General features: G+C 45.6%; 1 protein-coding gene across 1 annotated transcript; it reads left to right on the forward strand.

The window, feature by feature from the left end:
- The first annotated feature begins 3,057 nt into the window (after positions 1-3,057).
- Positions 3,058-11,432, forward strand: BATF3 (basic leucine zipper ATF-like transcription factor 3). Its single transcript, XM_071426353.1, is given in 4 exon segments — positions 3,058-3,121; positions 3,124-3,170; positions 4,546-4,650; positions 7,059-11,432. Coding segments are annotated over 4 exon segments (402 nt in total). The 3' UTR covers positions 7,245-11,432.
- The last annotated feature ends 13,275 nt before the right edge of the window (positions 11,433-24,707 follow it).

A 24,707-nucleotide genomic window follows, 5' to 3' on the forward strand; every position in this document is an offset into this window, starting at 1 on the left:
AAGGTTTTCTGCTCTTCTCTGCAAATGACAGGCAAGTACAGAAAATAGCTAGGAATAGGTATCTCTTTGAAGAAGTTCCGTCAGAAATAGCTGGGGTAGGACAAACCCAGCCATAAGAAATTAAAAGGGAAAGCACTGTGGTTTAAGACTTAATAAATAAATTCACACAGTGCATGTTTCTGTTTAGAGACTAAGGGATAGTTGGCCTGCACAGGATTTCAGGTAAGTGGGAATGGATGCTCTGAGTTAGAGCACTTGGTCTTCTGTTCCATAGCCTGTGTTGCAACTGCAACCGGGTGGAAGAAGAAAAATGCATCTGGAAATGCTGGCCAAGTGGACTGTGTAAAGAAAAAGATAAATTATTCAAGATTCCAAGTGCAGTGTATAAACTAGGAATTTAAAAATCTGATGGCTACTTTTGGCCAAGCAGCACTGGAAAGAGAGTCTCCCTTTAAATGCAAGTTCTGTGATGAGCTAAACTCAACATGAATGTTCAGCAGTTTTTCCAATGGTTATTAAAAAATTCTACAGCCAGTGATACCTGCAACCAGCTGTTCTTCCCATTGGCAGAAACACATAAAACACTTCATTTTTCCCCACTCCAGTAGCCTTTTGTCCTTCAGTTAACTTTTCATAGGAATTGGCAGTGTTGTGCAAGACATGTCTAATCAGGCTTCTACTGAAATGTCACAACAGCCAAGCTTCTTATTTTTAACTTGGGGCGAATTGGTATTGCATCAAGAAATGTCTGGTAGTTTTTCTTTATATAGCCTTTGAATTTTGTAAGACAGCTCAACGGTGAGGGATGCTTGGGTTCATTTGCAAACTGAGTTTGAATTTCTTGGCCTTTGGGGGCGAGACAGAACATCTCACTGTTTGTTAGTGTGTCCTGTCTGCAGTGTGCTTTTTGCTCATGAGGCTAGGCTATCCCTGGCCAAGAAAAACTTGCAAATTGGAGCAGCATCCACGCCTGCTTTTGCTGTGTGTACTTTCTGAACAAAGAGGATTATGAACTCTAAAGGGGAAGCTCCTCTTCCAGAAATCTTCACATGGACCCTGACATCTGTTTGGAAGCCTGGGTGCTCTGAGACCCATTTCTGACATGTGCCATTCTCCAGGAGAGCCATGCTGTGCTAAGCTATGATCAGAAACTAGTCTGCATACGTGTAGGCTGCTTCAGTGCAGACAAAAATCAGTGATAAACTGCCATTATAAAAGGCAAGCTCAGCTGACTAAGCTGCTTTCTGGGCTGGTTTTCTCTCCTGCACAGAAACACTCTGCCTTTACTGCTGCACTACCTGGAATTACTGTGTAGGCATTTCTACAGATGTACCAGAGATAGCTTTAATACTAAGTAGAAACTTGTTCCCACAAGCAAATTTTGACTTGTCATTTCCTTTGTCATTTGTTCTGAACAAGAACAGACTATTCAGGCTCAAGGGGACTGTCCCCTGGCTTGTCCTATGCTTGTGTTATCCTGGAAACCTTATTCTGCAGCTGCTGGGAATTACTCAGTGAGGTGGATATTTACTCAGGACTAATAAATTCTTGGTGAGCTGCTCATGATTTGATGCTGTCAGGTAGCTGGTGCAGGTGCCATTTGCAGCAGCATTGCATCTGGAGCATGGAGTTCAAAGTCCCTCTGTGGAAGGGGACTTTCTTTCCCACAGATCACTCCAGAGGGCTGTTGAGGTGTTTTATCCACATGGTTCATAGCAAGACAAAATACCTGTTCCCTGAGCTTGTGAAAATGCTGCCTTCTAGTCCTGTTTATTTCAACTGAGCTAAAGCTACAAAGGCAGCAAGATGCCAGTGCTCTCTTTTTCAGCAACTGTCCCAACTACGTCTCTGTTGGTGCCCTCTTGCACTGCTTCCCTTTAACTGCATGAGGTGTAATTAATGCAAGATTAGGCTGTTTCAAAGGAGCAGTTGAGAGCAATTCACCCCCTAAGAGCTCTCTGCCTGGTGGCCAGGGCTGCTTTCCCGGAGGTGCTGGTTTGGATGCCCTCAGCTGGAGAGTGGCACTGAACCCACACCTTACTGCTGCCTCCACAAGCAGCCCTTGGTGAACATCCTGCTCTTGGCACATTGGATGACAAAGGGAGAAAGAAGCAAGACTGCTTTTGAAGAAACCAGGGAATGCCCTGTGAGATGCTTGGGAGACCCAGCACAGTCTGGGGCTGCAGGTTAGGTCAGGGTATATTGGCAAGAGTGTGCTTCCCAGCTGTGGTCACCAGCCACCTTCCCAGGGCTGTTAGGGTGGCAAGACTCACAGGGACTCGGTCCTCCTGTGTTAGAGAAGCTCTTGGAAAACTGCAAAATCAAATAAATTCATGGATAGCCTTGAGACACAAGCTGCTTTGAGGTGTAACAGCTGGGGAGAAGCACTTCAAACCCAGGAAGTCATTCTCAAGTCTTTTAGTCACAGTCCCAGAGCCTACCGGGAAACATGTGGCAGAGCACAGGCGTCACTTTGACTCTTGGACTCCAGGGAGCATGATTCCCTCACCTTTAGCATGAACTGTTAGCCACATCTTCCTGGAAGGAGAGTCTATATTTACTCAGTTTGCCAACTCTCTAACTTCATCTAAGCTGGATGACTCAAGCTGCTGAGGAAACCAGAAAAATAGGGATGTATCTGATTTATGGAGATACCCGGGGCTTTGTGACTGACTGCCCTGCAGTTTGGGGGCACATACCCTCCTCTCATGGTCATGTGTTCACGTCTGTGAGCTGAGCACAGCCAGGAGGGTACAAATCCTTTTGCAGAAGAGCAAGGATGTTGAAGTAGCTGTCAGTGCAAACACCCCCTTTCAAAGCATAAGGCCAAGGTAACTGCAATTAAAATGCAGGAAGGCGTTCCGAGAGGTAAAAGAAACAGTGTCCTGTTAAAATACACTCGACAGAATAATGGAAGAGAAAGATTTTTGTCTGCAGCAACTGTATTTCCAGCATTTTTTGTCTGGCTTTGCCTTTACAAGAAGTCTGTCGCATTTCCTTATTATTTAAAGGAACAGGGTGAGTAGCGAAAGTGAAAATCGCTGTATCCCAGCACGGATGCCGTGTCCTCACACCCACGATCCCGGGCTGAGCTGGCTGTTCCCCATGTGGAGCTGCCGCCGCTCCGGAGAGCGATGTCGCAGGAGCGCGGCGTGCAGGAGCGGCCGGAGGTGAGCGCCGGGGGACACACGGGGCGAGGCGGGCTCCGGGGCCGCCTGGAGAGGGGAGAAACTGCGGGGACTTCATTTCTGCAGGCGAAAGAGCGAGTCGGGCTGCCCGGGGGGGCGTCGAACCCAGCTGGCCCGCGGGGCTGGGGCTCTCCGGGGGGATTTTCAGGCAGCTCCTGCCCGGCAGCGCCGTGACCCGGACTTTCCGCGGCTCCCGGCGGCTGACGAGCGCCGGCGGTCCCGGGGGGCGGTCCCCGCGGGGGAGCAGCGCGGGAAGGGGCGGCCGGGTGGTCCCGGGTTCGCGGTGCAGGCGGCCGCCATGTGAGGGCCATGTGGGCGGCGGCTCCGCCCCGGGCCGCGCCGGCACCTGGCGGCGGCACCCCCGGCCCGGGGCGGCGCGTCCCCTGCCCCGGCCCGCCCCTCCTGCCCTTGTGCTCCCTTCCCTCCGCTCCCGGCAGTCGCACCCCCCGCGGGCCGGGGGAGCCCTGCGGGCGGCTCGGCGGCGCCGGGATGTCCTGCGCCCTCCCGCCGGCGGCGGCCAGCGCGCTGTCCCGGGGCGCGGCGGCCGAGGGCGGCCAGCAGGTAGGCACCGGGCGGCCGTGGGCGCTACGGGCGGGCACATGGGGCTGAGTCACGCCGGGCAGCGCCGCGGCGGGGGTACCCCCTGCCCCTGAGCATCGGCCCTTCTTTTCCCGGGAGGCGGCCGCCGTGCTGGCTCTTCCCGGTGGGAGCGCGGGCGGTGCGCGGAAAGCGCCGGGGCACGGCCGGGCAGCGGCTTTTGCCCAGCCGCGGGCAACCGGGAAGGGAGCAGCGCTTTCCTCCCCGCTGCTCGCACCTCCGCCCGTCGGCCGCGCTGGAGCGAGGCAGGTGTAAAGTGCTGCCCGCCGGCAGAGCGGGAGCGCCGGTCCCCGCTCGGGTGCACAGCTCCCCCAGCAGTAGCAATGCCCCTGCCCGCGGGGCGCTGCGGCATCCCCCGGCAGCCTGCCGTGCCCCAGCTCCCCCAGCAGTAGCAATGCTCCTGCCCGCGGGGCGCTGCGGCATCCCCCGGCAGCCTGCCGTGCCCCAGCTCCCCCAGCAGTAGCAATGCTCCTGCCCGCGGGGCGCTGCGGCATCCCCCGGCAGCCTGCCGTGCCCCAGCTCCCCCCAGCAGTAGCAATGCCCCTGCGGTATCCCCCGGGCAGCCTGCCGGCTTCCACCCCTCCGCTTCGGCGCCGAGGGATGCGCTGCTGTTTGCATGGACCATGCGGTCTCTGGGAGACCGAGGATCAGCACTGTAAAGTTGGAAGTGTTCGTTCTCAGAAAGTTACACACCCGACTTCAAGCATCTTCTGTGTGCACCTTGCAAACTAGCAAAGTGTTTCTGGCTGATGTCTTCCAGAGTCGTGAAGAAGATGACAGAAAAGTAAGGAGACGAGAAAAGAATCGAGTTGCTGCGCAGAGGAGCCGGAAGAAGCAAACGCAGAAAGCAGATAAACTTCACGAGGTGAATGGGTACTTGGTGCTTTGCAGGCATGGCTTGGGTACCAAGCACGGGACTTTACAATAAACTGGAATTCTTAAGCAGGCATGGGCCTGTTTTCACATAATCCTGCTCAGAGAGCTGTGGGTGTGAGGCACAGAAGGCGTGCTGTGGGATGCCTGGTTGGGAATTCCAGACACTGATGCTGCTCTTGGACAGTGCAGCTCTGCCTTTAATGACACTGCTAGGAAGAGAGAGACATGGTCCAGGCCCTTGCCTCATCCTCCCTCTTTTGCTCTTCCTGTTACCCCCAAAGAATGGGATCACAGGGCTCCTTTGGGCTAAACCAGAACCATTTTCTTCTGTAATAGTGTTAAGCTTGTCATGTTTGCTGCGACAGTGGATGAATTCTTGCTGTCTTACAAGGTAGAAGGTGATGGAAGAGGAGAGGACCATGCAGTGGCAATGCTGGCTTAAATCAGTTCTAGAACTGTGGTGTCATCAACAGGGTTCCCAGATATGCCCAGTTGAAAAGGCTTCTAAGGAGCTTGGCAACCTGCAAGTGTGAGAGCTCGGCTTAGCTGGCTGTTACACTTGTATGCTTTGAAAAGTAACAGTGGGTGCTCAAACAGATGAAATAAAAGTAATTGATTATTTCAGAAGCACTTAATATCATCACAATCTGCTGTGCTTTTCTTGTGTCCCAGTGCAAATACTGGAGGACAGGGATCCCTTTTCTCTCACATCACAGTGCTCTTGTAGCCAGGAGTCAGCTTTTGGGGCAAGTGTCAGTTTTGCAGCATGCTGCCACTGTGGCTGAGTCAGTTGCTCAGCTCTGAAGGTTCATCACGGGCTTTTTTCTTTCTCACTGTGGAAGGATTTGCCAGCAGTTAGCAGAGACTAAGAGGGACAGTGTGGGGAGTTTTGGGCTTGGTTTTTCCCAGATCTCCTCTGAGTCAGCGCCTGAGAAAGCCAGGTGCAGGGTAGTTCTGAAAAGGGGTAAGCCCTGGCTTTTGTGGAATCATTTTTGGGCCCTTTGCCATCCTGCAGCCTCTCTGATGTTCCTCCTGAACTTGAGGATCTTCCTCGTTCTGGGAATCTTCATTTTGAGGCACACAGGTTTTGCCAGCTGTAGGAAGATCTGGTTGAATAGACATTCATTCTTAGCAAGAACAACGTGACAGTTTCACCCCTGAAAATGAGACTGAGCAATGGGACAGCAGCATTTATTCCAAAACCCAGGACCATGGGATTTGGGGCAACAAGAGATGAGCAGAATGACAGTGGGGGTCAGACAACTTGGCTGGAGTTTGGCTCCAGTGCTGTGTTAGGAGGACTTCACTCTGTGAGAGGTGGCTCAGGGTTGTGAGGGAGGGCCAGGAGCCCAAAGTTCTGCAGCAAAGGGGAGCAGAGGCAGTGCCAGGCTGCCCAGAACAACATTGCATGAGAGCCTCTCCCTGCTGCCTTTTCAGGCACGTGTAGGCTTTGAAGTTTGCTCTGAAGCTTTCCCAGGGAGGTGAGATTGAGTGGGTGGATGTTGAGCCTTGGGCCAGCAGCAAGACATCCATCTGCAGGTTTTCAGTGGGCTGCCTCTGAACCTCCAGCTCTCTGCTCTTTGGGATTGGGAAGGCTTAGAAGCAGGGACACTTGAGACACACAGTTATCAAAAACTGTGACACAGGAGTCTTGCATCCATCACATGGATGCTGCAGAGCAACTCAAAATTCCTCTGCAGTTAACAGCAGCTTATTTATTGCCAGAGAAGCCTTAGCTCAAAAGCAGCCAGGTCAGGGATAACCAAAGGCAGTGGTCTGGCCTTCTGGTGACAGAATGAGTCTGGCCTCAAGCTGGCATGATGCTTCCCTCCTCCTGAGTTCTCGGGCTTCTCAGAAGGTGGCTACAAGCTCTGGCAGGCCTGGAGGAGAGCACTGGACATGCTGTGCTAGCCTGGATAAATGGCTTTTCCCTGCACTGCCCTGGGGCAGGGGCTGCCCTTCTCTCACCAGCAGTGCCAGGCACCGGGTTTTCCCAGCACCTCTTGGCAGTCAGTGCTTTCATTTTCTCTGATCTCACCGTGCAGAGTCCATTTTGGCCCTTCCCATCAGAGGCAACCCGGGGTGGAAGAGGCCTCCAGGGAACACAGCCATCCATGCCTGCAGCCCTGGGCTCCTGGGGGACTCTGAGGGCAAGTGGCACCTCCTGGTCTCTGAGGGCAGGTGAAAGGAATCCCAGTGTGGTCAGGGCACAGGTTGTAAAGCACTTGCCCTGTTCCAGCACCCAGGCTGGGTCTGTCTTTCCTCTTAGCACTTAGTAAGTTGTAGTAAGAAACCGCACTGTTTTTCTACTGTTACGTGAACGTACTCAAGGTGGAAGCACTGAAAGGAATGTTTTGACTGTAAGTTGTTGGTTTTTTTTCTTTTCCCTCCTTCCAGGAATATGAGTCTCTTGAGCAAGAAAATACCTCCCTGAAAAGAGAAATCGGAAAGCTAACAGATGAAATGAAACACTTGAGTGAAGTGTTGAAGGATCATGAAAAGATCTGTCCACTATTGCACTGCACCATGAACTTTGTGACCATACCAAGGCCTGATGCACTTGCCAGCTGCCTACCAAGATGAGTGCTCTCCTCAATCACCTCTCAATGTGATTTGTGAAAGTGCCATTAACAAGAGGTTTCAAGAACTGCCTAGTGTGCAGTTCTCCCATTGAAGAGGGCTGGACTCGACCACACAGCTCTACTCCACGATGAAATGTTACAATCTTCTGAATCTCAGCAAAACACCAGTATGGAAAAAAAGACAATTTGAACAGCAGCTTCTAACTTGGTAGACTCTTCAAGCCATGGTTTTGCCTTTGGAAATATCAAAGTGCTGTGCAGCTCACTATGGAGCGATGGAGTGTAGACAGGGAAAGGTACCAACCTCAGCCTGGGATGCCTTCCTCCCACACATCCACTGCCAGTAACCCCTTGTCACTTGTCACCCATGCCTGTCATGATCTGGCTGCTGGGTTTTATCTCTCTAAACAGGTTTGGTTAATAAAAGTGATGTCTCATCTCTATAATGTTCTCCACTTTCTTCAATAATCGATGTCTTTATAGCATCTCTGCTTTTCATTTGCTGGTCAATGCCAAAGTCTAATGCTAATCTTCCTGTTGTTCTGTTATTTACTTATTGCCTCTTCATTGGTTCCTCTTTTGAAGTGTGTGTAACAAAAGAGTTTTCTTAGTCTTTAATATTCCAAATCACCAGCCCTGCTGGCATTAGTCCTTGGAGTGTTTTATATCCTAAAATATGGCTTGGTCAGTTTCTGATTGTCTGCTCTGTATGGAAGAAAAGCAAACAGAGTTTGATGGTTTTAAACATTGTTTTAAAAAGCAGATTTTAAAATTTACTCTTTTAATGCACCCATTGGAAATGAACAAGTATCTTCTTCCTTCCTTCATCTTGCTTATTGCCTCTGGAAGATTTTGTCTGTGGATTGAGTTTTGCTAAGCATTTTGTTCTATGTCCACACTGAAGGTGTTTGATAATTGATTGAAAGAAAAACATTCTGTTTTCTTTTTAGTTACAAAAAGGAAGTACAATTGCAATGTTATTGAGAAATACACAGAAAAATGTGTTTACTTTCTCTGAAGATTCCTAATAGTATCAACCTCTTGAAATGTGGATGCTGTAGCTTGGGAACCAGCAAAGAGTCTTTTTCTCACAGTATTTCGCAGTCAAAGAGCACCTTTGGATAATAAAAATCTCCTCCCTATTGCCAACTCTCTCACTTCAGCATTTTGAATTTTTTTTCAGTTAAACTCATGGGATTAATTTCTCCCTTCACCAGGATCACAGTATTTATCAACAGAATATGATGTGAAATGTCTGGATTTTAATTTTTTTTAAACTTTTTTTTTTTTTTTTTAAAGTTTCTTTAGTAGAATGGTGCATTGCTGATCACTGCCAAGACAGAATTTGGGAAACCATGTAGTCAACTCTGCCTTCTAAAGGGCCCTCTTTTACCACTGTCTTAGGCTAGAAACTCCAGATGAGCTGTTGGCTTCTTTAAATTATGGGTTAGGTTGTTCCTAAGACAATTTCCAGAATTTGCATCTGCAGCCTAAATGCTCTCTTCAGAGTTCCTTATGGTCCCATAAGAACTGAGTCATGCCACAGAGAGAATCTGCTGCAGTCCCTCCATAGGAAAACAAAAGTCTCAGTAGAGTTCAAGATTCACATTTTGGGAAATGTCCTTGAAACTGTTCTGTGTGTCACCCTTAAGAATGGAAGCTATCCTATGAATATTCATCCACACACCCACATTCCCTCAGGCACTGGATGCCACTGTGTAATTTGGGCAGAGTAGAGGTGTAATGGAGAAGGAGCAGCATGGTGGAAATGAACAACATTCACTCTGGCAAAATGTGTCACAATTTAGGATGAAGGGAGAGAGGGAGTGTTTCATATCTCTTAACTAGGTGTGTGCAGCTGACTGGAAAGTATCTATTTGAGGTCAGGACTCTATAAAGCTGGTCTCACATATGGAGCCCTGTGGCTCTCAGAAATGGGAGGAAAGATCAACTAGTCCAAGACAGTCCATCCCAGCAGAATCCTTCTAAAGACTTTTGTTCCACAGATGCTCTCTTCTAGAAGTAGAAATCTAGTTCCCTGTGTGAAATCCTCCTCCTTACATGTCTTCTTCTAAACATCTGTCTAGAAACTGATTCCAGCTTATCACTTGGTGTCATATCCAAGTTCTGTGGTAGACTCCCCATCAGTAAGCACTGTTCTTGTTCTGCAGTTAAAGTTTTAATCCATGGTGTCTGCACTGCAGTTCATTGCTTTATTAATTGTATCATCTCTATGCAGAGTGTACAGGGGAAGACAGCAGAATTCCCAGCAATGTTGTGTGATGAAGACAACAGTCTAAGTCCAAGAATATATTGCTGTTCCTTGGAAGGGCTGGGAGCCCTGTGGGAGCCCTCACTGTCCCCACTTCTTTCCCACAAGCTCAGGGTACAGCTCCAGCTCTTCCTGTGCATCATATTCATTAGTAACAGTAGGGCATGGGTTGCTTCTTCCTCCATCTCTAGCATCACTTTTTCTCCAAGGAATATTTCCAAAGGGCCTTTTGCATCACTCTTCTATTTGATAGAGGCACTAAGGCACTTCACCAATCAGTATGTTGTGTGACTTATGTTCAAAGGCAGCTGGGAGCCTCAAGTAAAAGAAGTGAGCAAAATTAGTATCCCAAGCCACTTAAGTCCAACATTCTGATATATTAATAGAATTAATGTGATAGCTGAATCATGAGATGACAAAGACCATGAGCTGGTAAAGCACAGGCTTCTGTGTCCCTACACATACAGATTATACTTTTTGCACGAGCTGTTCATAAAGATATTGATTTACAGGAACCTTCAAAACAGAAAGCATGTTCTGGAGCCTGGGATAATTTTTACATGAATAGGGAACCAGAAAGGAGAACAGAAAGGAAAAAGCCCATTTGTTAAGGAAGCAACAGAAAAATTCTTTTTCGGATCCAAACCTCTCCTTTTGCAGCAGTGTTACCCCATGAAAAAAAAAGGTTTCACATCTATATATGGCTAAAGTCCCACTTGATGTACTGTAGCTTCAAAAAGCTTCCAGTTGGTTTGACTTGTTCCCCACAAAAATGTGGTCTGTATCACATCCACATGATTTTCAGATGCAGGTGAATAGGGAAGATCTTTTCTATAATCAGATCATGGTTCATGTGAGGTGCACTGTGAGCTGCAGTCTTATTTGTGGATGTGTCATGTATATGAGGATTGTTAACAAAGCTGGATTTTGCCTCTTAGGTTCACAGTGAAGGTTACAGTTTGTCTAGATTCAGTGTGGATTTCTTTTTTTTTGCATTTTCTATGAGTCTAATGAAGGAGCAAAGTGCTTACTGCAAACTTACAGACAAAAGTATTTCTTTTAGGAACAGACTGGGTCCAATTCAGCTATTTATCTATTATGTTCTTTTGGGTTTAGTTGGGTCAGATTGAAAATGATTATATTTTAAAAAGTTAATTTTAGCCTCCAAAGCTAAAAAAAATCAACAGAAAGGCAAAGTCAAGCTTCCCATTACTGTTCATGTAACAGGGATCAATTGTTATACCTCAAGAGAGCTTATTAGAAAGTCTTGCTCCTTCCCACTGGTATTTTACATTCATGCCTGTGAACATTTATAAGTGCCTTCATGTACTTATCCAGTCTCACTGAAAGTACATCTTAAAAAAAAAAAAATTAAACCAGCCAGTTCTACAGACTTTGTGTTCTTTGCCCTGGTAGCAGTTACTGTAATTTAGTGCTCCTTCTGCAATGCCTCCTGATCTCATCTGCATTTGGTACTTTCACTAGCCTTTGTAGTCTCATTATTTCAAATGCCACTTTTTTTTTTCTTCTTCTTCCTGTATCCTTCTGTTTCTACATAGCTTGGTGAAACATGCCTTAATGGAATCAGTTTTAGAGGATCAAGGCTAATCTTAGGGCCATATAGAAATTGCACTTCACTTATGTACCCTGTATGTGGTTAAAGGCTCTGATGTGTGCCTTGTTTTGTCACTCAAGTATTAAGGAAGGTGTCAGTGCAGTCTTTTAAAAAGTACTTGAAGGTGGCATAACCTTTACTGTAGCCTATCAAACCCATGCTGTTTCCTGTCCATAGATGAATGCTTTGCTGCATGGCATTTGGGGTTTCCATCTGTGAATCAGTCTTGAATTTCTGTCTCAGTGAAAGTGATAGATAAAACAACCATTAAAAAAAAAATCCCTTTTCTCTTCTTCCCATCAGTGCAGTGTTATAATTCCTGTTACAGGAAGGAAGCATGTCTGATTAGCAGGAGAAGTGGGGGGTTTATCTTCTGTCACAAAGACTAAATGTTATTCTCTTTATAGGAGGGGAGGAATTTTCTGTTTGTAAACCCTGGGTTACTGTCAAGTGGTCATTGGAGAAACATCTTACATGTACATAGAGCATGTGGTATGGGCACACATCCAAAAGGGAGTGAAAGAATTCGGATTCATTCTTTGCAGAAATGTGGGATTTACCTCAATTTCATTGGAAGTAGAAATGGTCCTACAGCTATCTCAGAGGACATGCAGTCCTTTGCTTACTCACTTGGGTAATATTTAACTCAAGAATAGCTACAGGCTCACTGGAAGTGGGTACTTCTTAATAAAGAAACTGTAGTAACAATCATCCCTGGGATTACATGCTCCATTTCTGGCATTCTTTCAGGTATTTTTTTCCTACATAGCTCCTATGGAAAAAAACTGTAATGGTAGAGTAGGAATCTTTTCTCACTGCAGAATTTTGAAATCATGACATCAAATGTATTGTGAAAATAGCTGGCATAGCTTTTGCAAATAACTTGTTTCCTGCTAATTATGAGTTTGGTCTGCTGTAAAGGAATCATTACTATTCTCTTTACAAGTGGAAAAACTTAACCACAAAGGTCTTGGTGTAGAATAAAACCACTGATTCGTGGAGTCAGTGCTGAATGGCTACCATGCTCCAGTGTCTCAGCTTATCTCATGCTGAAGCAGCTCCTTCATGGAGCCACAGAGAAAATGACATCTGTAAAACGTGTGTTTGCTTTAAATTTGCAGTAGGAGAGCTTTTATTGTATGTCTTTATAAAGTTCTACAGGCAGCTTGCTACACCCATCTGGCTGCAGTCCAATGGAGCCTGCCCAGACCATTCCCCTGGAACACAGGGTGGGTACATCTCCAGTCAGGTGGAAAAGCTCTCTCCTTTAACTGTCTCATAATGAGCTTATTGTCATGTTTTCATTATTCTAAATTATTCAAATATCAGAGCTCTTGACATTCTAAGCAAGGGTTGTAAGTAGTCTCTCTTGGGATAAGCAGATTATTAAAATTTGTCTTCCCATTATAAACTGAATCTTGAGAGTACTAATTTATTATCTGTCTCAGGTAAATAATTGACAATAAGGAATAAGCAACAAGACAATGCTTCAATATTTGATGCAATGCCATATAAGATGCAATTGCTTCAGCTGGAGAAGTTGTGCAAGAATTGAAAAATAGGACTAGCTATTGAAAAAGTAGAATTAGCTGAAGGAAAATGGCAAAAGTTATTTTTGAAATGCGAGCTATTAGGCTAAGAAATTGTTTATAAGTGGAGGTTCTCAAGGACTGATCACAGACCTCTCTTGTTTAGTATCTTTGGTAAAGACTTTGGGTACAAAGGGACCATTACTACAGAAGAAAACTGAAATATCCTGCTTAAGAGACTGCATGACCTTGCAGAAGGGAATAGAAATGCCATTATTCATAGAATCATGGGACAGCCCATGTTGGAAGGAACCCTGAAAGATCATTGCTCCAGCCTCCTGGGGACAAGGGAACCTGGATGAGATTATCTAGCACCCTGCCACAATGCCAAGTGTAGTCACACACTTGAAGAACAATTCACAGGAATTTCTGTCACAAGGTGGGGACTCCTGAGTTGGAAATGCCAACAGAAGGAACAGCAAAAGCACATTAGCAACTGATGCTGAGGCAGCAATGCAGTGGAGCAAAAAGAAGGAAAAACAGGCACTCAGATGCACAGTGATGGGGCTATTTCTTTATTTGTGTATCTGTGTTCTTAAAGAGAGAAACATCAATGTAATTATGTGAGAGCCTGGCAAGACCTCATCTGAAATACTGCATACATTTCTGCTCAACCATGATAAAGAAAGGTCAACCAAAACTAGTACAGGTACACAGAAGGGCTACTGGGAGGGTTAGGGGAATAAGGAATCTTTTTTTTTTTCAGAGGCAAAGTCTGAAAAGTGGTGGGGTCATTGTCTATGTAATAACATCAGAGTAAAGATCGTGTAAGGGCTGTCATAGAGAAGTAGTAGTGTTAGCAGAAAAAATAAATAGGTACAATCTGTTCTTGTTTTTGAGGTATATATGTGAAGAAGTTTCTACCTGTCAGAAGAAAGACATCAGAAAGTCCTCCAGCAGAGATGATGCACATGAGCAATTTTGTGGGTTGGCATGTGTGTGTGCAGCCCGTTTAGTTTTGGGATGAAGGTCATGTATTTCATGTGGGATGAATTGAGTACGCTGCCGATCCAAAACATTTCCTCTTTCCCCATGTCCTTATTCTCTTTGGAGAAGGCTTGCAATTGAACTTTAAAAGAAAACACATCTTAAAACAAACAAAGCAATCCCCTAAGAGTTCTTTATCCAGAAACTCATTTTCACAGGAGGTCAGATGTAAGGTTTTGTCAGAGGAAGAGTTCTTACCAAATTGAATTCTTTGATTAGATCCATGTAAGGAAAGAGCAGAAAAAAGGGGAGTTTTCTAAATGCCTACCATTGAACCATGATATGTTCCCAGAAAAAAAAAAAAAATAGAACACTGTTCACAGAGAACAGAAACAAAATCTACCAGGAATTTGGGGAATTTCCCAAGCTGTTTAGCTGTTTACTTTAAAAACTGAGTTACCCCATCTCTGTAAATATGCATTTCACAGAAGATTGCAGGCCATTTTTGTTTGTCCTACATCCAGTTCATTGATTAAATATATAAACAGGATGTCTTTAAGAGCAGAAAGTTTTAAAACAGGATTTGATACTAAGCAAGAGCTCTTTTAGTTCCCTTTTAGCTAGTTGAGTTTCATCTTTGCTTATCAGAGCTGTTTTAGGGTACAGTAATTTCCAAGTGCACTATTGGGTGCAAGGTAAATAATCTCTAGAGATGAATTTTTTTTTTCTTTCATTTCTTACAGTAAATGACAATAGTACATAAGCCAGAAATTTCCCTTGTAAATTCTGGTCATCCCATTTGTTTGCTAGGTTCCAGTATGGACCCAGGACCTATTCTGTCAGTGCTCTGAGAGGTTAAGCGCCCTTGCTCATCCCTCTCTAGGGGTAGCTGATTCATCAGCTCTGTTAAAGGACTTGATTAATAGCCAAGAGCAATCAAATTTGAAAGAGCCTTTTGAATCATACAGGTGAGGAAATTGCTGACCACAACTTAGGTATTGTCCTGTTTTCCAGGTGAATAAATTGTCGAGGGAGCTTTCCTGTGTGTGAACCTTTGTCCTGCTGGTACTTCCACCCTTCTTCCGTCTGGAGTTTCAGATCAAAGCCGCTAAAGTCAGCCCACGCAGAGCAGCTTGCAGCAAGAACAGGATCTTCCTGTGGACACAGTTCAAGCAGAGGAGCATAAATGGGGATATGGGTGATTGAGGGCTGTAAAATGAAGTTACATAACCAGTCAGGCTTTTTATGAGAAATGCTGAATGGCACTCACATCCCAACACACCTGTATTTTTACCATCTTGTTAAAAGATTGTGTAATCAAAATATTTTCACTCTAAATTATTAGATTATCAGCTTTTAATATAATTTTGATTGATATTTTGCAAAGCTCCATATATTCCATTTAATTCACGTGAAAAACAATTCTCACAGTTTCCACTAATTGGTTTTCCATCATTATTTGTTTGGGGTTTTCTTCTCTACGCCTCCAACTGCAAATTCACAGAACAATATACATTTGTAGCTAATTACTTTGATACCAAGTTATACATTTTATAATGTTCAGGAAAATTAAATTATTTTACTTTTTAAGTACCGGGTGTATGCATTCAAAAGAAAAACCAGATGATCTGTTTTCAATTTCACTTTTATCTCAATATCTGATATCAGATGCATATGCAGAGACTCTTAGCTGTCACTTTCCTGGTTTGCTCTCAAAAATTTGAGGTATATATTATCACAAATGGTAACACAAGGATATTAAACTGTTGCATTAACAAATTAGTATTTGTTAATTATTAATAAGCAATATTTCTTCATAAAAATCTCATTGCACATCTGCTGCTTGTTTTATACTGAATTAGTGTTTTATATGTAACAGTAACATTTCAAGAGCAGCAATTCAGTTACTGAATGTGAATTAAAAATAGTAGTGAGTAAGAAAGCAAAAGTCTATCCCAAGTTGATATGCAGAGTCTTTACTTTTTGTGCACAGGAGCATTCCAATTTTCCTAACAATACTGACTTTTCTTTTCTTTTATGCTATGCATCTTCAACTCCTGTTTAATAAACAAATGTTCTTCATTTAGGTCCACTGTGCTTTGCAAGGTACATTTCTGTTTGTCATTTATCAGGTTAGATATATCTCTTCCCAGCAGCATCTGCCCATTTTGCCTAGTAATACAAGTTCTTCAAGGCAGGGGGTTTGTTGCACTGAGTAGCAATTCAGGGAAATGCTCCAGTACTTTCCTGGTTTTTCCATGCCCTGATACACCTGAACAAAACTCCTCTGCTTTTACTCATGCTTTCTCATGCAATAATGGTGGTTGTGGGAACATCAAGCTGTATCATGTAACCTGGACAGGTTGGTTCTGTGTTTGATGGACTGAGGCTCCCTAATAATTCAGTGATGCTTTCCAAAGCCTCTTATCTTTTTATCAGCCACATGCCCTGCCTGTGACAGCTGATCCCCTGTATGGGTCTGCTTTGATTTTTTTTTTCCTTACCATCCCTTAAGAATACATAGTGCCTGTCCATGCTTGGCTCAGGTTGTGATATTTCAACTGTGATAATTCACTGGGATTTTGTTTTCTCTGTACTGAAATGTTTTCTTAGCTACAACAGAATCACATCTATATTTAGTGTATTTATATAGTGTAAAGATAGATAGATAGATAGATAGATAGATAGATAGATATCATGTAAATTTTGAGGAAATTTACACTACTTACACAAATAGTGTAAATTTCCTCAAATTACCTCTGCTTTTACTTGGATCCTTTTCCTTGGGTTCAGCAAGACTCTCATCAGCCACATGGCACCCAAAAGGCAGGCCATGGAATATGGCATCTCATTTATAGAAATTACCATGTGTTAAAAAATGTGTCCAATCCTGCAGCATGTTCAAGAAACTCGGCACCTCCATAAGGTATTGTCAGAACCTACTGCTCTGTTATAGCAGCGGAGCCTGGCAGGTTATGCCTCAATGTGAGAAACAAAAAAAAGTAATTTTGTGCTTTGGGGTCCCTTTTTGTTGTTTAGAGGCTGGATTTCCTGCATTATATCTCTTCTCTCTCAAATGATTTTATGGCATGCAATGTTTGCCAGCACAATATTAAACGGCCCCCAGACACCATTTAAACTCGCTCGTCATATTTTCTACACTATACCTCACTTTGTAATTACTGCCTCCCACTGCCAATAATTCATGCCCTCCAGAAGGCCCTGTTTAGGTCTGAGTAATAAAATACTGAGAGATTAATATTCAGTTGATGACAGATCATTTAATGCAACTCTTGACAAAGCTCCCCAGCGTCTATGAAATTGGCAGAACAGGGCTGATGGCTGCTTTCTGATGTCATTCAATTAGCAACCCAGGGTTAGTTCTCTGGTGTTATTCTCTGGAGTTTATTGGAGCAGACTTCTTTTCAACCTTCAGTCCACTCAGGGAATTGTATGAGGCAAGTTTAATTAATGTATATTTGGCATGAAAGTGGACTTTCTTCGTTTGCAAAAAAAAAGATTTGCATTACTGTTACAGCACTGCAGTTAGCAAATTTAAATATTTTAATTTAATTGTGTGCTGATACTCCCAGTGAGGGCAAAAGAGATGCATGCACAGATCCATATTCAGGCTGTGAAGCTGCACATTTTAGTCTAGATTTTCTCAAAATCTTGGGGGAAATTGCAAACAGCTGTGTATGCTGTTAAGTGCTTGAATGATTTGCCTTGCTGTTCTCAAAACCCTGGTCCTACCAACTTAACTAATAAAATGAAACATCACTCCTGCTTTTTTTCCCCTATACCCCACCTTTATGCCATCTTGGCAGTACAAAGGAGTTTTAAAATGGATGTGGATGACAGCTAGTTTACAAACTGATTTCAGTAGGGGTGTTCATGTGGGTACATTCCAGCTGAGTAAGAGCACTGAGAAATAGCTTCTGGTAAATGCAGCAGGCACAGTTTTGACTGCATGGATATCACCCTGCTCCTCTGCCCATTGATTACCAGAACTGACAGAAAGGGACAAACCTCTGCCTAACCCACTTCAGTTCTCACTCAAATGTCTTGGTTCCCTTGAAAGGCCACTGAGGCTTTAAGGTAAGCATACCACAGTGTGCTTACTTGTGGTTTATTGCTGCTGCAGTCAAAGAGTGAGAAGTTTTGGTTTTAATCTTGTGAGAAACGCCAGGGTGAAACCTGCTCCTCTCCATCTCCCAGCCCGGTGGTATTTGCCATCAGGGAATGCCTTTCTGCCAGGGTTTCAACCAAGATGCTCTGCTCCTACTCAGAGTGGGGAGAGAGAAAGGGAAAGGGAAGGGACTTCAGCCATCCAGAGGAAAAAATGAACTTTGTCTCTGAAAACTACCTAGCCTAGAATTTCAATCTTTTGCACGAGAGAGTAGGTGCACATGCAATTTTCCAGGTGGCAACACCAGCTAAAGCAGGTTTTAACCTCTCTCTCCCACCCTTCTCCCATATTGCTGCTCTGCCTCTGTTGGCAGCACAATCTTTATAGGCTGTGTAATAAACTTGGTCATTGAACCGTAGATGGCTGAAAAGAAATCTTCTGTGAAAAAAGAGCCTCTTTTGAGCAACAGTTGCCTGATTCTGTTTGGAATGACTTGGCAAACAACAGACATGGCACAGCTGAAAAAGGGGAGATGGCTGTGGCAGAGAGACAGAAGTAAAGGCTGGGGAATGCCTTGAATTAGGAGGTCGTGCTTGCTACTGAACACATTGTGTTATGAACCCCTTCACCCTCATTTGGCATCCACCATTTGTATACATTAACTGGACAGATCATCTGTCATTTGATAGCTGCATAAATATCTCAGCTGGCTTGTTAACATGCTTCAGTAATAGCTGAACTCCTGGGTGCTGTCACTGATCTCCTGACCTGCCTACTTTGACACAGAGCACTGAATACCCTGAGCTGGAAGGGACCCATCAGGATCATCCAGTCCAAGCCCTGGCCCTGCACAGGACACCCCAAGAGTGACACCATGTGCCTGAGAGCATTGTCCAAAGGTTTCTTGAGCTCTGTCAGGCTTGCTGCTGTGATCAGTTTCCTGGGGAGCTGTTCCAGTGCCCAGCACCTTCTGGGTGAAGAGATTTGTCCTGATACCCAGCCTAAACCTCCCAACCTAAACAAGTTTTCTTGAGTCCTGTCACTGGTCAGGAGAATGAAGAGATCGATGCCTGTCCCTCCACTTCCCCTCAGGAGGATTTGAAGACCACAATGAACTCTTCTCCAGGCTGAACCAGCTGGTTACTCAGAGCTATGTTCTTCGTGGTCCGTGTGCCTCTGGAGCTTTTTAAAATCAAATGTAATAACCTGTAAAAATTCCTTTCCTTCTCCACTTTCCTTTGGGAATAAGCAAGGTGGAGATTTGGAAGTTTTCCTGTGGCTAGAATGACAACTTCTTTATTTCATATATGGAAATGTTTTTTATGATCGTGTCTTCTTGGGTATGTTGTGAAGCTTTGGATGTCAGACACAGCTTTATTTTCAAAGAAATTTGTGCCTTCAAGAGAAGACATTAAGTGATAAACCCTTTTCATGTCTATATTAATACTTGCTATGGCAGTGCAATTGCAATACTCAGAGATTGCCCTTGAAAATTGTTCATGGCATTTCAAAACCCTAAAGCAGCCTTTGCAGTAGTGTGATCACAACAGGCACACTGCATTTGAATCCCATGAATTGGGCAGGATAGGCAGCCCATCCATATGCCACTCTGCAGAAAGGTTTGCCAGCACCAATAAAATGGAATAAGCTCATTTGGGACTGCGAGCTTCTTGTAGTTTCCTCATGCAGTTTTTATTACAGAAGAAGTTGCATAATGCATAGTGGAAAAACCATGTCTTACACTGCATCTGATGTACAGAACAGTGTACCCAAGCAATGAGTCAGGGCTTCCAGGTGAGACATGAGTCTGTGTCATGCAGGAATATGTTCCACACTATTCCCTTGGGAGCTGCAAAACATTAACAATTTTCTCAGGTGACGTTTAGCTGCCCAAAAAGGCACTCAGAATACTAAGTGCTTTTCCAGAATCATGTGTACTTTCCCCTACATATCCTACATGTCAGTTCTCTCTGATTTTTTTCAGGGATATTCATGCACAAAATAAAACCATTTGTCTAGTATAAATTCCTTTAGGACTTGCCCTCTCTAATACTGTGTAAGGGACTGCAACAATCACATGGAAAGCAGTGCCTAGGGAATCCTTCCAGAGTTTACACCAAGTCTGCTGCCTTGGGGGACAGTGCTTTTGCCCCTGAGTGTTATTCTTGCTGACTAGGTGTGATCAGTGCAGCCCAGGATTGATGTGTCTCTCAGGGAACTCCAAGCATTGACTGAAAAGCAGTGAATGAAATGTTTGCTACAGATATTGTACAAGTAGCTGTATGAGTAAAATACTAAAGGCATTAAGATAAAGCTGTTAAAAAGAGAAATTGCACTTGATATGAAGCACATTCTGCTTCCAAATGAGAGAGAATTATTTGGGGTAATGTTTTTCTATTTAACCATTGTGTTAGTGAGTTTAATGCTTGCTTTTAAAAAGCAGATACATATTCCTTTGGTCATAATTTCAAAGACAATGTAGCTTAAGTTGAGGGAGGCCACTCCTGTCAAGATGACCTTGGAGATGTTTGTTGTTCCCTTCTTGCCAGAATTTTCCAGTTCTATAGCAGAATCAGCTGACCAGATTATTGTTTATAATTTACTATTCCTTGAGCTGCCTCCCAAACTTTGTATTAAAGCCACTACCAAGGGATGGTGTGATTTGTTACACACACTCTCCCTTGAGTTGCTTAGAGAATCACTGTGCATGCTTGCTCTCTGAGTGCACCTGTACACCCAAGCTCAAGTGTGTGTGGCACAATGCAGGGTGCAGTAAGTTAAAAACCTCTGGGTGGGAAGCAATGCAGATGAATTGACAGGATGGGATAGTTAGCCTTGCTGAGCAGCAGAGCTAATAATAAAGGTTTTTTCTTATTCAGGGCTACATTGGAGCATTGCTGGAGTGCAAACTGCGTGGCTGTGCAGTGTTTTCAGTTTTGTGGCTTTGGCAAGATGGATGTGTAGGAATCCTCCTGCTGTTAGAGGGGGTGTTCCCTCTGATGGCCATCCCACTTGGGGGATCTGAGCTGGTGCTTCTGTGTGTGCTCTGAGGACACACATTAAGGGTGTTGCCTCGGGGTCAGCAATTATTCTGCAATTCTGGCCCCCAGCTTTGTTCAGTGTGTGCCCACATCGCTGGCTGTGCAGCTGTCATTGGAGATGCTCAATATCTCACAAGCTGTTCTGGGATCTCGCCATGCAGTGGAATAAGCTCCATGGACACAGAGGTTTTTCTGGCTGTCACCGCTGTCACCTTCACGTCCCACTCTCGTTAGGGCAGCTTGCCGGGCAACACCTGAAAGCCTTCAGAAAATCCCAGCGACCCAGTGATCGTTAGTCACAACTATACAGACTATAAATTGCCCTCAGGGACTCTCCATCCAAATAACTAGCAGGCTCAGAATTTTCATTTACTGGATCCGGGCTCGCTGAGACGAGGGGAAGTCCCCGTGTGTGCCAAAGCGCGGCGCACGTTTGACATGCCTGGAAGTCCCTGCCTGGGAGCTGCAGCCCGTGTCCGTGTGTCCCGCCCGGCTCCCGCGGCTGTTCCCGGGCACCAGCAGCTCAGCACCATCAGCCCGTGTCCGTGTGTCCCGCCCGGCTCCCGCGGCTGTTCCCGGGCACCGTCAGCTCAGCACCATCAGCCCGTGTCCGTGTGTCCCGCCCGGCTCCCGCGGCTGTTCCCGGGCACCAGCAGCGCAGCAGCCTCGGGACCCCGGCCCGGAGCCCCCGGCAGGCACAGGGGGTGACCGAGCTGTGCTGGCCCGGGGCAGGAGGCGGCAGCAGCGCGTCCTTGCTCGCTCTGCCCTCGGGCTCATGGAGGGGCCGCAGCCCCTTCCCCTTCCTGGGTCCGGGGCTGTGCGGGGCCGGCCCGGGGCCCGTGGTCCGCCGCGGTGGCCGTGCCCGCAGTGTCCCCAAGCCGTGCCCGCATTGTCCCCAAGCCATGCCCGCACTGTCCCCAAGCCGTGCCCGCGGTGTTCCCAAGCCGTGCCCGCAGTGTCCCCAAGCCGTGCCCGCACTGTCCCTAAGCCGTGCCCGCAGTGTCCCCAAGCCGTGCCCGCATTGTCCCCAAGCCATGCCCGCACTGTCCCCAAGCCGTGCCCGCAGTGTCCCCAAGCCCTGCCCGCAGTGTCCCCAAGCCGTGCCCGCGGTGTCCCCAAGCCGTGCCCGCAGTGTCCCCTGGCGGTGGCGCTCCCGGCCCCGCGGCAGCAGAAAGCGAAAGGCTTTGGGTGCACAAAGGGAGTTTCGGGGCCGCGGTGAAGAGCTCGGCCCCGATCCCGGCTGCATCCAAGGCAGTGAGGGCAGCGGGGAGGGAAGGGGTCCTGTCCCTCGGTCTGTCCGTCCGGACCCCTCCTGCAGTGCTGCACCCGGCTCCGCCGTCCCCAGCGCGGACAGGACACGGACCTGCTGGAGCGAGTCCAGAGGAGGCCACCAAGTGGATTAGAGGGATGGAGCATCTCTCTTGGGAGGAAAGGCTGAGAGAATTGGGATTGTTCAGCCTGGAAAAACAAACGGCTTCGGCGTAACCTGATTCAGCTTTCTGGTACCTGAAGGGAAACTACAAGAACGATGGAAAGGGACTCTTTACAACAGCATGCAGTGCACTTTAAGTGATAAAAAGAGCATGCATGCTCTTTAAGTGCACTTTATCCTGATAAAGGGGAATGGATTCAAACTAAAACAAGGGGGAATGGCTTCAAACAAAAAGAAAGTAGATTTAGATTAGATATTAGGATGAAGCTCTCTGCTGTGAAGGTAGTGAGGCACTGGCACAGGTTGCCCAGGAAGCCGTGGATGCCCCATCTCTGGAAGTGTTCAAGGCCAGGTTGAATGGGGCAGCCTGGTCTAGTGGAACGTCCCTGTTCCATACTGGAACTAGATGATCTTTAAGGTCCCCTCCAGACCAAGCCACTCCATGATTATATGATCCAAATGCCTCTTCCTCTTCTACCACTCCACAATGGTAGAATCAAAGAGAGGGAAAGATTGGGCCAACCCCTGGCCCATCTCAACTTAGGGGCACAGGGTGTCCCTGCCAATGAGGGAGGCTGGCACATCCCTGAGCTGCTGTAAGGAAACCTGCTGTGGGATTTGGGCCAAAGTAACCAAGTTTTTATTATTGGATAAAAATAGAAAATGTATAAACCGCCTTCCAGCCCAGCCAATTCAGTCTGACTTTTGGGAATGTGTTGAGCTTTAATGATCTGCTTCTGATGATTCTGCCCAGCCTGCTGCAAGCAGCCAAAACCAGCACTGTTACAAGAGAATAATCCTCATTCCAATAGAAATTCCAGCAGCCTTGGTGTGGGTAGACTGAGTATCTGCTTAATGTTGGCTTACCATTAAAGAGTGAAACTCCTCACAGCGTACTGCATGCAATGCTGTTTCAAATTAACTAAAACACTCGAATCACATCCAGATGACGCAAAACAGACTTATATTTTAGTGCCAGAAATATGTAAAGGTCCTGCACAAGCCATGCATAATAATTGCATCTTTTTGGCGCCAGCACTTGTACTTGTCATTCGCTGACACAGTGCTGAGTTCATCTGAGAAGCAGAACACTTCAGCGTTTCAAAGAATCGTGCTTGTTTGGAGGAAGGGAGGGGAAACGGAAAGGCTACTTACACTTGGATATTAAGTGTTAATGTGCTGTCCTATCTTTAGTCAGTGGGGGAGAAGGAATGGGGCTGCAGTGAGTAAAGTGCACTTGAAAGCTTGTTTCACTTCTCCTTGGTGCTGCCCACTATGCAAGCAGCGAGTATCTGGTTACCGTCCTTGAGCTGTTCACACAAGCTGATCTGCCAATGGTTTGATTGAGAAACACAAGCTGGAAATGCCACATTTCATAGAAGGAGACTGTGACAGAAACCCTACGTTTGGGTTCTATCTTATTTCTCACGATCCTTACTAGAAATGGAGCAGCCCACAGCTCTGTGACTCAGTGTTGTGCTGCTCATTGCATGCTCCCAGCTTGTGTTGAAGCAGTGGAAGTGCTATGCACACATGTGAGTTAAAAAGTCTCTGTATGAAGTAGGTATTTCTGGGTTTGGGTGACCAAATGATGCACAAGAACCAAGCCACCTGTTAGAGGATCAGTGGAAGGCTAGATTGCAAGAACTGAATTTTTGCCTCTTGTGGTATCTCTTGAAATCAGGCATCAGTGTGATTTATGAAATCTCACTAGGAGCAAAAACCTTCATTCCTCATGTTGCCTATGAAAAGTGATTCCACATTATGTTCTGTCCCGCTAATTGTCCACAGTCCCTAATACTTCCTTTCCCTATCTTCATTCCCATGGATGGTGACTATTTTCCTTAAAAATGTCAAAGGAGATGCAAGAAACTGTCTTCTTCCACACACTGCATATTCTGATCCATGATTTATCAGAAGTGAGGGTATTCCAGGGAAGTGTCTCAGAATCATCTTTCTGGGAATGATAATTTCTGAGGGGGGGCCTGAAATAATTTTTCTCTTTCAATATTTTCTCTTTTATTTCTGTCTGTAGATTATGTTACTGTTAATGTCTGTTCCTATTTAAAAAACAGATGAATATATTTTCCTCTGCCTTAAATAGTCTCACAGCTTTTTGGCACAATTTCCCATCCTTACCAGCTCAGGATTGTAGGATATAAACCCCAGAGCCAAACTTCAGTTTCTTGAATCTTTCAATCTAATAAGTATTTCTGGCATTTCTCTCCAGGGGATGTTTGCCATCATTTGTCTTGTTTTTTATTCTGGTAAAATAACGTTCTCTGTTTTGCTGTATTAGGTAAATGGAAATTCACAATGGTAGAATCAAAGAAAATCCTCTTGCATCTCTTTATGAAGAAATGTCCACCTCTGAGCTTTTTATGGAAAACAAATCCAGATTCCCAGGGACTGGGACAATGAGGAACTTCCTGCTCTAGGAGAAGTTCTGGTTCAAGACC

Source organism: Agelaius tricolor, unplaced genomic scaffold (assembly GCF_023055355.1).
Source record: "Agelaius tricolor isolate 1412-34295 unplaced genomic scaffold, bAgeTri1.0.p SCAF_1, whole genome shotgun sequence".
Lineage (NCBI taxonomy): Eukaryota > Metazoa > Chordata > Aves > Passeriformes > Icteridae > Agelaius > Agelaius tricolor.